General features: G+C 47.6%; 2 protein-coding genes across 3 annotated transcripts in view; one reads left to right on the top strand and one right to left on the bottom strand.

The window, feature by feature from the left end:
• LOC144106489 (uncharacterized) overlaps nt 1–14,450 on the bottom strand; it is a 492,993-nt gene that overhangs the window by 184,964 nt on the left and 293,579 nt on the right. The window lies entirely within an intron of this gene.
• On the top strand, nt 6,394–7,914 carry LOC144107518 (uncharacterized). Its single transcript, XM_077640558.1, has 3 exons — nt 6,394–6,727; nt 7,090–7,414; nt 7,758–7,914. The coding sequence occupies exons 1-3, from the start codon at nt 6,646–6,648 to the stop codon at nt 7,894–7,896; spliced, it is 546 nt and encodes a 181-aa protein (XP_077496684.1). The 5' UTR covers nt 6,394–6,645; the 3' UTR covers nt 7,897–7,914.

Raw genomic sequence — 14,450 nt, 5'->3', positions numbered from 1 at the left:
CCCGAAGTGTGTACGTGTTTCATCTCGTTACCTTTTTTTATATTCTTTATCGGCCTCTTGTTATGTGTTTCCTTCCTTTGTTTTTTTCTTTACTAGCTGAAAACACTACATTTCCAGGTAGGAGCCGGCAGTATGCCAGCCCTCACGCAAGTTCATGTGTACGCGATTCTGCAGGCGTAACAATCGGTCCATTCAACAAGTGGTGTCCGAACAAATGCCTTGAGCCAGCTGGGCTCTGTTTGGTTTCAAGGCACGAGTGAACGCAGTCGTGGAAGCTGTGTCGGCCCTTTAGGCAGTGGTGCTGTTGCGCCGGGTGCCCTGATGGAATTTGTTGACTTCGTTGTGGACGTATATAGCGCAATTTTTAGCGCGGAAACGAAGTGGACAGCGCTGTGTCCTTCGTTTCTTTCTCCTCGTGTTTCTGCGCCAGAAATTCGGCCATATGCATGTGAAGCCCGCAGGAATGTTCTCACATGAATTGCCGTTCTTGTTGAAGTGTTGCAGAAGGATGCGGACGAGCTTAAGACGCAACGAAGGCATTGTTTCTCGGAGTCGGGGACGAACTTGTGTAAACAATGGTGATGCTTCTTAAAACCGTGGACGAGCTTGATGCAAAGATGATTTTGCTTCTCGGACTGCTTGCACGAGTGCTGTGAATTCTTTCGCGTCGTGAGCCGTTTGCTCGTGCTGCAAAGCCATCTTCAAGGTGTAGCGAAGGCCCGTTTAACAAAAGGCGTTCGCGAATGTGCGACGCCGGTTACACGTCTCTCATTGCTCGAAACGTTCGATGCGCTTGCCAGGTCTCTGAGTGCGGCCATATATTGGCTGCAGGCTGCTGCACGCGGCTGTAGAGTATACGTCGTTCTACAACTAAATTTCCCGAAACTGAAAATTCTAGTGCAAGGAATATTAGTGTAGCCCGATATACGTTTAGCGCAGTATCTTGTGTTTCTGTAGACTCCGCCGATAGGTGCGACGCAATCTCCGATTGTGTCGTAGTGCGTGCGAAATAAACTCAGCGACCTTGGTCCCCTAAATTATAAATGAACAGTGATTTTTTTTTTACTTTCAGGCGACTATGAAGAACCATCGGTTAAGTACAAATGAAGTTCAGCGTTTGTATCCATTGCTCTCAGGGCACTGCCAGGCGTCCCGGTCTTCCGTCAAAAGGTTCAGGCGCTTGAACGACGGTGAACGCCTGTGTTGGGCTCGACACATTAACTTCTTTATCTTGTATATTCAATATTTTATATCATTCACTTAACTGCAGTTTAATTTTTGTTCACATCTTCTGTTTATATAAGGTGCAGCCGTTTACCAACTTAATTTCCAAACTTCATGGCTGTAAATGATGGATCGATCGACTTCCCCGAGCAATACTCATGAAGTGTGGCGGTTAAATTGGCGGCTTTCTCGATAGCCGATTACGAAAATGGCGGCGGCCTCCCGACCTCCTCGATCACTGGTGGCCAACGGCCTTCTTTCCTCCTCAAGCAATACTGAAGATGGCAGTTGGCCTCCGTGGTTGCCGGTGACAGAAATCGGCCTTCCTCGTCTGTGCACTAACAAGTTGCCCAAAATGGCGGCAGCGTCCTTCCGGCTTCCTCCGTCGAACCGAGCGGAGGCGGAACGCAGCGACTTTTATCAGTATTTAATTTATGCAACACGACTAACGTACTATTTTCCTCTTTTATTTTATATTAGAAATGTGGCTTGACTTTGCCTATGCTCTTCAATTTCTCACATCTTGGAAAGTGCGACCGGCTGAACTCGAGATGCATCAAACCAGAAACTCGCTCGTTTTCGTGAGAACGCTCTCCGCGTGACGGCGTTGAAGAATGCACTCACTCGCTTCGCACAGCTTTATTCCTTACCTTACGGCGCGGTTCAGGCGTCCAACGATATATGAGACAGATACTGCGCCATTTCCTTCCCCCCCCAAAAAAAAAACAATTATTATTATTATTATTATTATTACTTCGCACAGCTCCGAGTGAACGCGGCTCCTTGGCAGCAGCCCGGACCTCGCTGACGGTGCAAGCAGCCGCTCAAGTCCTCCGATGAAGAAGTTCGTGCAGCGCGGTTTGTTACGAACAAGTATTGTTTTAATGCTCTTAGTATAGCTGTAGCGAACAGGAGCTGAACTGGGACTCGCTAGAGGAGGGTCCACTGAGAACTAGATTAGAATTTCTCTGCCCCATAATCTATTTCAATAAAATTGGTATTAATCCTAAAGCTTATTTGATGCCACCGCATTTCTTATCCAGAAGGTGCGACCACGAACGGAAGATACGCGAGACAAAATGCCGTACTGATGTTCAAGCATCCCTTCTTTCCGCATGCCATCACTGAATGGAACTAGCTGCCCCATCGTGTTCTGGAATGCCAGTCCGAAGCTTTGTTCCGAGCGCTGTTGTCAGACTTGTGGCATGCTCACTTGCTGTCTGCTGCCTTTTCTTCTTTCGTGTGAATGCACAGTCGACACTTTTTTTTTTCGCCATTCATTTTATCTTGTACAAGTGGTCAGGGCATGCCGTATATTTATTTATTTATTCACATACCCTAAAGGCCTCGGGGAGACATTACATAGGGGGGATTAAAAATACAAGCCACGAATAAAACCAATAATAAACACAAATAATAAAAACGAACAATGCGGCAGATGCTTCACACCTCAAAAAACACTGCAGTTCTCGAACAAATTCACCGTGGCTTTTTACTGATGCGACGCTCTCTGGAAGTCAGTTCCAGCGACGAATAGCTACGAAGAACGGTGAGTGACGAAGCAAGTTAGTGCGAGCAAATATTGGCCGGACTCTGAGGTTGTGGCCCAGGCGCGGAAAAGTACGATGGGCAGGCACGAGATGAGCGGCGGAGAACGACGACGGTGCGCGGTGATAGCGATGGAAACATGGCAAAAGAGAGAACAGTCTTCTTTTTTCCAAAGAGCATAAATCTAGCGATCTTTTTATTCCCGTAACACTGAGTGTGCGTGCATAATTCGCTGTGAATAACCGGGAAGCTTTATTTTGAGGAGATTCTAATTTACTGACTAAATACGCCTGACGGGGATTCCAGATTAGTGAAGCATATTCTATTTTAGGACGAACAAGTGTGCCAGAAGTCTTGTAGAAGCGTTAGAGTGATGTAGATTGCGTTTAATGAAACCGAGTGACCGAAAAGCCTTGCTGGTGACTGTGTCAATGTGATGTGTCTGTGTGTGTATGCACGTATGTATGTATGTATGTATGTATGCACGTATGTATGTATGTATGTATGTATGCATGTATGTATGTATGTATGTATGTATGTATGTATGTATGTATGTATGTATGTATGTATGTATGTATGTATGTATGTATGTATGTATGTATGTATGTATGTATGTATGTATGTATGCATGTACGTATGCCCCCTGCAATTATGCCTTCACGGCGCTGCAGGAAACGAAAATAAATAAAATATGCCGTGGACTACTCCCTGAATTGTTTATGCATGGAAAATGAACTGAAGACGACGGGACGTCGTCACATTACTTTAGAACTGAATAATTGCAACGTACTGTTGCCGCTAGGCCTAACGGGTCTCTTCCTCGGTCTCCAATGTAGTGTCGGCCTGGGCGGCCGTAAGAAGCGAGTCGAGATTCAGAATGATATTACGAATGACGTTTTGTTATGGCAGGGTGGGTTTATGCAGGACAATTAATGCGTGATAGTTAACAGCCAACAAAAAGTACGCATACATATATAGGAGCATAAATACAATCCGATAAACAAACTAAAACCGCAACTCACGACACATCTACTTTACATTCATAGACCGCTCCTGACGCAGCGGTTAAGCGATGCGCCACTGCCCTGCGATGATGGAAGGTGGTGCTATCGGTGGTGCTTCTGAGACCCAAGCTGCTCTTTCCGGACGACCACTCATTACTTGACCTGCCATTGTGGGCAGGTTGTGATGACGTCACAAGGTCACCTGACCTAGGTGGCCCCCTATGGACCTCCTGCATGTTTGTAAACAAACGGTGGCGCTGCAGTCGCTAGCGACCTCGTGGTAGGCAAAAGGTCGGGGAGTGGCGTCGCGGATAGGTGTTGAGCGCGGGTTTTCAAGGCTTGTAGGCGCGTTTCCAGTTTCTGCGAATCAGCAATGGTCGATGCTTCCAACTTAGTAATTTGTTGAAGTACACGAGCTCGCGTTGGCCAAGTGCGGCCTATAAAGAGAAATAGTTTGCCACTGTATTGTATATATGGTTAGTAGTAAACATGTAGAAAGCGTTCCTGCCGTTTATTTATGCGCCAGGCATTGAATAAAACAAGTTTTGACACTCTGCACTAGCCGGAATGATTTTACTTCGGGACAATAGTGAGGGGAAGTGCTGGCCTTGTTTCGTCGGAGCAGACGTGCGCTCATCGTCTGCTGACATATGTACAGTACTCACGGATTGAAATAGGACATTCGGAGCGCTAGCCTTGCAGTGCCACGCAGGCATGTGGTAAACCACAGGCCGGCTCATGGCTACTGGAAGGAACAATTCTGCTTTGTAGATGTTCTCCCTCTCACGCCATACCACAATGCACCACCTTGGTTCCATGAGCGTCTACGGGCGGCGCTCCATGAAGCGACGGCCACGCGCTCCGAGTGTCCTATTTCAATCCGTGAGTACTGTACGTGTCGCGCTGTGCGAAAAGTGGGGACAGCGTCGTGTCCCTGATCTCCTCTGTCTCGCTTAGCGCTGTTTTTAGCCGCATGACCACGCACCAGCCAGGCCGACTTGTCCTCTTGTTAAGCTGGTCGATTTGGTGAAAATTTTTGATTTCTAGAATTATTTATTTCATTAGCCCTGAAGTCTAGTTTTGTGACGAAAAATTATAGCAAAATATTGAGTACAAATTTATAAATTACGCTTTTTAGAAGTGTGGTCGTCAAAAATTGTGAGGTAATTTCTTTGATTTCAGTGCCGCATTTCTTTGACCCAAGTGAAAGCGAAGATGCCATAATCTTTAAGGTTCGTTTTGTGACCTCTCACATTTTCTGCGACTGGATCACTCACCTTCGTAATTCGCATGAAAATCAAATGATTCCATTTGTCGCAAACTATTCCTGAGACGTTGAGGAGAGTAATAAACCTCTCGATTTTTTCCCTACACGTGCAGTACTGTGTTAGTTATTTCTTGTAAGAAACGTTTTCATGTAACTATGCATGCATAAGTACTGATCATATAGAAAAAGAACTAATCGCGTCATCGTACAGAACAGGGCTTTATGTACATTCTGGCATAAAAAACTGCGCACTATGTACTCAATTATTTGAGACCTTGGGGGGACTTGACGATGGTGTTAATTATAATTACCCAGAACTGCACCAGGTATAGCTATAAATAAAAGGAATTACTGAAACTAGCGTAGGAATTCGATATTTGCACCAAGTTTAGTTACATATCGCATGCATGAATAACGAAAACACTTTTCATTGCCGCGTCCCCTCTCAATCTCGCCACGTGCCTGTTAGTAGCACGCCTGCGGCTGCTTCTTTCCAAACAAGCTTCGCGATCATGTACTACCTCATGAAACATGACACATGCATGATGCAATGAAAAAGCATATGGCGTTTAGCATACTTAAGGTACGCTATTCTAAGCACACCAACGCGACCGCGCAAGATTGACACAACTTGCCAGACTTCTACTCGAATGAAATAATTACGTCGTCATATCAAGAAACAGTTTCAAGTAAATATTAAATGTCATAAAACGCGCCATTAAAACATGGTGTGCTATTAACAAAAAAACGCATTCCTTGGGGGCGAGTGAACCTGTCGGCGCCCCGTGCACTCCGGCTCAAGGTGATAAGTACGTGTGCAGCTGCATGTGTCTTTTTTTTTTCTTGAGCAATTATTAGCCTACTATCCTGAAGTTCAGGTGAATGAACGCAGTAACTTGCATGCTATTAAGTGCATTGAGTGGCAGTGCCTATCGAATCCCAGACTTCGCGCTTTACTACCGTGGCCCAATGCCTGTTAGCCAGTTTCCGAATGCGGCATTTATGCGCGAGAAACCTATCGAGGCTAATTTAATATTTTTTATGCTATTACGCGGATCCAGCAGTGACGCAGCTGGTCAATACATGCTGCTTCTGCAGTTCACAGGCTTGAAGCAGCCGCCGGTAGCTGCGGCAGCTGCGGTAGGCACGGGCAAGCGGAACCTGTTTTGCCTACCATGCGAAAGTCGCTGCTAACATCAGCACCACCGCATCTTCGTGACGTCGCGGGGTGAAGGAGGTCTATAGGTTGCTCCTCTGGGTTTTTTTCGTTGATTTTTCGCTCGCGGCCAACGACTACCACGGCGGATTTGCTGCGACAAAGGGCCCTTGTAATGACATATGGCATTAAAATTTACCCTTGCACGCTACAAGACCTAAACAACGGCCGTCACGATCGGAGGTCCAGCCATAACTGAAGAACACACAAGGCCACCTTCACTGGCCGAGGCCAGTCACGAGGAAGACAAAGCCACGACGGGTGAGTCGCTTGACGTAGGAATATTTTACGCAAACGCGTTCGCTGGAAGAAGACAAGGCCAGCGCGCACCGAGGAGGGCGCGAGCACGGAGGAGGAGGACGACGAAGCGGCCCCCAGCCGGAAGGATGCTGCCGCCGCTGCTGCTGCTCGGAGTCGAGGCCTTGCTGGCTGCGACGGCGTTCGCGCCTGCCGCCGTGGCACACAACAGTGAGTTGGCTTCCTTCATCCTGAGTGCGCACTGGCGAGCAGCTGCTCCAACTCGGAAGCTGTGGGGGCTTGCTTGCCCTGGACACAGCAGGCTGCTGCCCTCCCATGGGAGAAGAGAGGAGGGGCGGAGTCGGGAGGGAGCAATACGCTTGTTGCTCGATGGACAAATAAATAAGACACTTCTTCTAGGCTACGAAAGGCTAACAGATTGCAAGGAATAACTCGGAAATAAACCCGTAATGTCGCTGCTTTTTGCGCTATGGAACTTCATGTGAATGAATGTTGTCGTCGTCAAATAACTTCCAAGTAAAAAAGTCGCTGATGTCGCAAGTGCTCCACCTGAGGCGTTCCTGTAAACGCAGCGTTCGTGTGCCTGCCCAAGCCGGTCAAGTTCGACACATGCACCAGCATCCGCCTGCTGAGCCCGTGCCAGTCGGACCAGGACTGCGACACACGCGTCTGCTGCAAGGACTGGTGCGGGAACTACTGCGCCTTCAAGCAGCGCAGCTTCGCCGTGGACGCGAAGCCGCCCGCGGATCCTGCGGATGACGACGAGGACGACGGGTCAGAGGAGGAACAGCGTCCCGCGCCCCCGGCCAGGGGCAGCAGGAGGATCGACCGGGGAAGTCGCAGGGACCAGGACGAGGACCAGGAGGAGCCCCAGCGACACAAGAACTCGCGCAGGCGGTACGAGCTGGGACTTTATTGGCGTTGCATGGCCGTCTATGTAACACATCACTGGGGACATACAATGGACAGATAGCAAAAAAGGCTGCATATTTGTGCTCTACTCCATGCCGTCTGTCACCCGTGCTGCTCTACGGTTGCTTAAAAAGGTAACCGACAAGCCTAATTTAACGAGGATGGAAGAGAGAGGCTTGGTTTAGAGAACCCTAGTTGAGGATGTAAGAGTGGACATGTAGTGCCCATCGGTGGTCATGTGGAGTTGGGAAATCTGCTTGGGCGAAAAATAGGAGGTCACCGGGAAAGAGCTGATGATGGTTGTGATATGGGTGCCGTGTCTGCGCAGCCGCTCCGGTCGGCGCCGCCGTCGCATGGACGCGGCGGGCTCCGATGCCCTGATGCGCTCCAACCGCGAAGACGAGCCGGACAGCAGCGGGGGAGCAGCCGGCCAGCCAGAGCACGAGTACTTCGACGTGAGGAAATAAAGGGGCCACGCCGTTCAACGTGGTCTCAGTTCCATGGCATCCCGTCGACTTTATGGAGGGCGATGAGATGCAGGAAAGTATAAAAGAACACACAGCTGTACTACACCAAAACATCCGTTTAACCAGATTAGTGAACTAGACGAGACGTGCGCCAAGTGCCATAACTATCAGGGGCAGGTTTACAGGAGAGGGGGCGTAATATTTGACAAGGAAAACCATGCTGAACCCCATTTTTCCGACGAAAGTCCAAGAAATACATGGTTCAAATGGATCCTCCCCGACTGCTCCCTTCACAAGTGACCACAAAGTGACAAGGCCGAAATAATATGTAGTGCTAGAAAAGTAATCCAGATCGGGCTCTCTGGCGGGCTAGTTGCTGCATGAAGTCAAGTGAAGGAGAGCGCGCAAAAGACAGGCACGTGACACGACAGCACAGGCGCTGTGTTTCCTACAAGAAAAATCACACACTTAGGGCTATAAGGCTGCCATTACGGCTGCCCAAAACTGCCCTGAAGTGACAGAGAAGGTTGTGTGCGTGGGTATTCATACCAGACGAGGCAGTGAACTTTTTCATGCCATTTGTAGGAGAAGGGCGGAAAGCGTTGTGTTGTATTTTTGTTTCATTTTCTTTTTTCTCTTAATTTGCATACACCTTTTTTATGTCGGCAATGCGTCGCTGTCATCTACACGGGGTGCGGGCCTTGTCAAGCCTTTTGTTAGGCTTTTTGCTTGCCCTCCCCCCCCCCCCCCCCCTCAACATCACTCCTGTCCAGTGGACGTTGGATGCTGAAAAATAAAGTTTGACTTTGTGTTTATTGGCGCATAAGCAGCTGAGGCCATCATGCGCCAAGCTCAAGGTATAGAAAATTGTTTTCTACAGGATTTTATAAGAGAAATTAAGTGTCAATCAACAGTGGTGTAAAGGGCCTAAAAGTATTTCATACTACCTAATAAAGACAAAGGAGAAAATGTTAGAGATGGCTTATGGTAAAAGCTTTAAAGAAGGTCTCGTCCCTTTTCTGTTCATGAGGAAGGATTCACCGGTGTTGCGCTCCCACGTGCTTTTCCTTTTTATTAACTGCGTTCAGGTGAATGGCCACCCGATTCTTGGCCGATCCCCCAGTGTGGGTATGTGCCATCTTTTGATAGGCTAACAACAACATAAAGAAGGTCAGGTAACCTCAGCAGCGAAAAGGGGCAAAGCAGCTTGTGAATATCAGGTAACAATATCTGTTGAAGGACGAAGGGGAGATTGTGCCAGGAAAGCTAGCCACCCTGTATACGCAATTCCTTATGGCCTCGAGCGTAACAGAAGCTTGGAAGAACGCTAACATCATCACAATCCATAAGAAAGGAGACGTCAAGGACTTGAAAAATTACAGACCGGTCAGCGTACTCTCGTCCATTGCCTATAAGGTATTTACTAAGGTAATCGCTAATAGAGTTAGGACACCAAAAAGGAGACGACAGCTGAGCAAGCTGCCCAGGCGTACATCGGCACGGCAGGCCGCTGTCCGGAGCTCGTTACCGAGGGAGGCGGCCGTAAAGAGCGCATGGCTGGGATAGCACCTGGGCCTGCGTCCAATGCAGCCGCTCCCTCGAAACCGGGGCCTGGTTCAGCAGCGGACCCTTATAGGCGGTCGAGGAGACTCTGCGGGACTAATCGCTTCCGCGCAGCCTCCACACGCTCGCATAGACCTGTTATGGTTTGCTTTTGTGGCGTTTAACGTCCCAAAGCGACTCATGGTATGAGGGAGGCCGCAGTGAAGGGCTCCGGAAATGTCGACCACCTGGGTTTCTTTAACGTGAACTGATATCGCACAGCGCACGAGCCACTGACACTTCGCCGCCATCGAAATGTCCGCCGCGGCCGGGATCGAACCCGCGTCTTTCGGGTTAGCAGCCGAGAACCATAACCACTAAGCGGTTTGTGGCTCTGTTACGTTTTTAATAAATATTCAAACATTAAACTTGCTGGTGCACTCATATGCAGTGCATGTAACCGCAGAATGTTTTATATAGAAACTCGTTGCTTAGAAAATTGCTGCCAAAATGAAACATTCGTCACAAATGGACTTGGCAGTGCAACACACAGAATGAGCAACCTTGGGGAAGGAGTAATGGAATGCTCATGAGTGTGCCTGGATGCATGCGGTGAACAACCAGCGGGTAAGCTTGGGTGTACGGGATATACTCGGTAGCCAGTGACCGTGGCTGGATGCCTGTGAAAAGCAACCAGCTTGGGCGGGAAGTATTGGATGGGCGGTACGATGGGCGGGTTGCCTGCGACGGATAAGCCAGTGAGGAATCTTTGGTGGCTAATGCTGTAATTGTATGACGTCTCACACGTAAACAGGATACGTTAGGTTTCGATCACGGTCATCGACTGCATAGCCCGCCATAAGGCATATCGCCGCGAATCTTTGTGCTAGCTGTTTGTTAATTATTCAAAGGTGCCTACACGCTTCTTTATCGCTTTGTTTGTGATTTGAGACGCGACCAGGGCCCGCTTGCATGAACGCTTTAAGCTGAGCAATCAGGAAATGACTCCACCTTATTTCGTGCTCCAGACATACGTGGTTCGCTGAAACGCGTAATATGTCATCCGCTTATTCGTCACTTATTGCAGCAGCCTGTGCGCCATTGCCGACGCAGGAACAGAATTTAAGCTGAGGGCCCAGATTAAGCGTTCCCTAGGTGAAAGTCGTTTGTTCGAAACCGGACTTTAGCATGCGAATAAGTCGGCAGCTTTGGTCAGCTTATTAAGGCGAAAGCCTTCAATGGCTTACGCTCGGCCGGAAGTGTCCGTTAGCAGGAAGTGTCCGCCTGACCTGTCAATCAAATGACGTCATCAAAACTAAATTGGCAGAAACATTAACCCCGCCGCGGTGGCTCAGTGGTTAGGGCGCTCGACTACTGATCCGGAGTTCCCGGGTTCGAACCCGACCGCGGCGGCTGCGTTTTTATGGAGGAAAAACGCTAAGGCGCCCGTGTGCTGTGCGATGTCAGTGCACGTTAAAGATCCCCAGGTGGTCGAAATTATTCCGGAGCCCTCCACTACGGCACCTATTCTTCCTTTCTTCTTTCACTCCCTCCTTTATCCCTTCCCTTACGGCGCGGTTCAGGTGTCCAACGATATATGAGACAGATACTGCGCCATTTCATTTCCCCCAAAACCAATTATTGTTATTATTAAAACATTAACAATGAAGTAAAGGAAAAAAACCGTAATGAACGCAAAAAGTAATGAAAATTAAACAGGAAAATAAATAAATAAAAACAAATAAAATGTAAAAAATAAAAACAGAAAAATACAATGGGTACATAAATATTATGAACGCAAAAAAAATAAAACGGGATGGAAAGGAAGACGGGCGTGAAATGGGGGGGGGGGGAATAAATTGCTGACGCATCTAATGGTCACGGCTTGGGTGGCTGAAGAAAATAAAGTAAAAGAAGGAAGAGGTGAGAAATACCCCACATTGACGATGTCGCGGTGAAAGGGGCTCGTGCCGTGGGCTTGATACGTAGACTGTGTAGTCACCGGTACGGCATGCGAAGAGATGCGCTATTAATGATTTACAAAATGTCTGCAGGCCAATTTTAGAATTTGGATCTGTGTTGCTTTCAGGCTCGGCTACATACAAACTTCGTCTTTTTGGAGAGGGAAGCACTTAGGATGTGCCTCGGCCTCCCAAAATTTGTGGCTACCAATGTGCTGTCCCTCGAAGCCCGCATTCCCCCTCTCTTATCTCGACTTCAATTTTTAACTGTGCAGACCTACCCAAGAATCTACGAATCACATTTCCACCGTTCACAAAGCATTTTCTGTTGGCAGCCGACCTCCCTTTTTAGTGCCCTCTGGCCTCGTTTTCATACCCCACAGGTAGTGTTTGTGCAAATATTACTTGAACCTTTAGATGTGAAAATTTATGGCATCCTTCCTGCGCTATGCAGAGGGCCCGCTGTCCACATTGTTTTCGACGATATTTACCCCCAAAATGCAAAACTTTTGCCACCCTTTATTCTAAATTGTCTACTAGACGATCATCTAAGGACCCTACCTACAAATATTGCAATAGCAACCGACGCACCGCGGTGCAATGAAAGGGCAGGTGTGGGAATATTCTGTTCGCATTTAGACTGATCCTTTTCACTGCGCCTTCCAGATTTCACTCCTATTGTTCAAGCAGTTTCTGGCAGTAGTACTTGCTCTACGCAAGCTAGACCCTCAATTACCGCTGTGGCAGTAATTACCGATTCTTTATCTCTGTGTTCGTCCCTCGCCACCCATGCTGACGGTCCCATTTTCAACATATTCTTGTCCCTGCTTCTTCCGCATTTGAGTCTTGTTCATTTAGTATGGATTCCCGGTCACAGCCGTGTGACAGTTAATGACACTGCTGATACTCTCGCAAAGGCTTCCCTAAGCGGCCCCGTGTTGCCTATCATCCCGGCTACAGCCTATATTACAGCATCTAGGTTTCGGCGACGTGTGTTTTTGAGCACGCAAGACAACACTTGTAACATCGGCGGATTATCAGCACCTCAGATATTCTTGGAACAGGCAAGTTTGTCGAGCTCGGCAGCTTGAAGTATCTCTGACGAGGCTGCGGTGCCGTGTCCCTCCTCTAAATTTCTATTTACACAGGTCGGGTTAGGCGCTCTCTCCCCTTTGTGCATTTTGCCGTGAGCCTGAATCTATTGAGCATTTTTTGCTCTATTGTCGCCGGTACACCTCTTTGAGAAGAAGGTTGCTGGAGGAGCCCTTGCAGCCCCTTGGCCTTAGTTTAAGCAGCCCTCTCTTGCTATCATTTGGTGCCGCCACATTTGGGTTCAGCCACAGATCTGTTTGTACCGCTGTTCTAAATTTCCTGCTAGAATCTCACCGACTGCCATGCTGTCACAAAATTTTCTTTTCTGTCAATTATTACATTCTGACTTAATAATTCTGTTTCAGTCCCTCTCTTTATTATTATTATTATTATTATTATTATTATTATTATTATTATTATTATTATTATTATTATTATTATTATTATTATTATTATTATTATTATTATTATTAATAATAATTTTGAAATCAAAACTTTTATTCCTTTTCTGTTCATGAGGAAGAATCCTCCGGTGTTGCTTTCCCGCGTGCTTTTCATTTTAATTGCCTGAGTACAGGTGAATAGCCACCCGATTCTTGGCCGATCCCCCAGTGTGGGGATGTGCCATCTTTTGATAGGCTAACAACAACAACTACAAAAGAACGAAGGGAAGCAACCAACAAAGCTAGGTACAATAAAAAAAAATGTCGAACGTAAAAATTAACAGAAAATTAAAAACACAAAAATTGAAACGCAAAATAAAAGAAAAATTGCAATGGCTACAGGCGCTGTGGAAACAGAAACCCGTGTTCTAGAAAGTTCCATGCTGTCGCATTCCTGCACGTAAGCAGACTTAAGTGCCCTCACAAATTTTTCGCTTAGGAACGTACCGACCTAAGCTATGCGCTTGAAGATGAGTGCTTATCAGCATTGTATTCGATCTGTGGTGCAGGTGGATGCATAGTATTATTCCAATACCGCAATATACACTTTATAGCTTGATAACTAAACTTTGCCGCTATATTTAAACACAAGGCAATATTGAAGGTGTTTTCGAAACACCAATTAGAGCACTGCAGTTCGTATTGCATGTCATGTGGTAGACCAGTCATGAGTTACGACCCCAAGCGGAAGTGATCTCACCAGGCCAGAAGTAATGGACGTTGTTTGTGGCAACTGTATGTGTGCGTGTCATATGACAGATTACGATTCATGGTATAGACCGGAATTGGTCACCAGAGCGGAAGTGAATTCACCAGAACGGCAGTGACGTCAAATAAACCGAAAGTGGCGCCACCAGACCGGAAATGACGTAACCAAATCGGAAGTGACATCTCAAGACCGGAAGTTCGTCGCGCTCAGGCGCCGCACACACCTAATAGAATTAAGTGTCCCCCAAAGTTTTTAATCTGCGCTTAGTTAGAAGGCCGAATGCAGTGCACAATGAATGCCATAGGAGATCATTCTGTTCGGCTAACCAGCACAATAATGCGGGATAAAATTTGAGCCATGGGGGCCCGTGGGTTGCCACCGCAGTGGCAGCGTCTTCTAAGGCGGTCAGCTGCCGAGTTTGCCCGACGAAATCCGGACGGCGGCTGTCGTGTTTCGATAAAGTGAAATGCAAAACACTCCCCGTCATGTCACTGCCACCGAGAAGCAGCAGCGTTTCGTCTATCGTCATCAATCATTGCACCACTGGGTTGCTTGCTCTACGACACGTCCGTTAGTGTCTAGTGAGCGCTTTGGTGGCAGGAGCAGTGCAAATACGGAAAACACCGGCGTTGTTTTCGGCTTTCTCATCAAGGCCCGGACAACGTGGAGAGCATGGTTGGACAGAGGATATATAAGAGGAGGAAAAGTGGAGAGGGGGAGGCACTGCTAGCACAGACCCCGGCGGACCAATCAGGCTGATTGCCTGTAATTTTTTTATAAATCAATTACTGACCCCGTCGACATTGA

The sequence above is a fragment of the Amblyomma americanum genome, chromosome 10 (genome assembly GCF_052857255.1).
Source record: "Amblyomma americanum isolate KBUSLIRL-KWMA chromosome 10, ASM5285725v1, whole genome shotgun sequence".
Taxonomy (NCBI): domain Eukaryota; kingdom Metazoa; phylum Arthropoda; class Arachnida; order Ixodida; family Ixodidae; genus Amblyomma; species Amblyomma americanum.
This window is presented reverse-complemented; position numbering and strand designations above follow the sequence as displayed.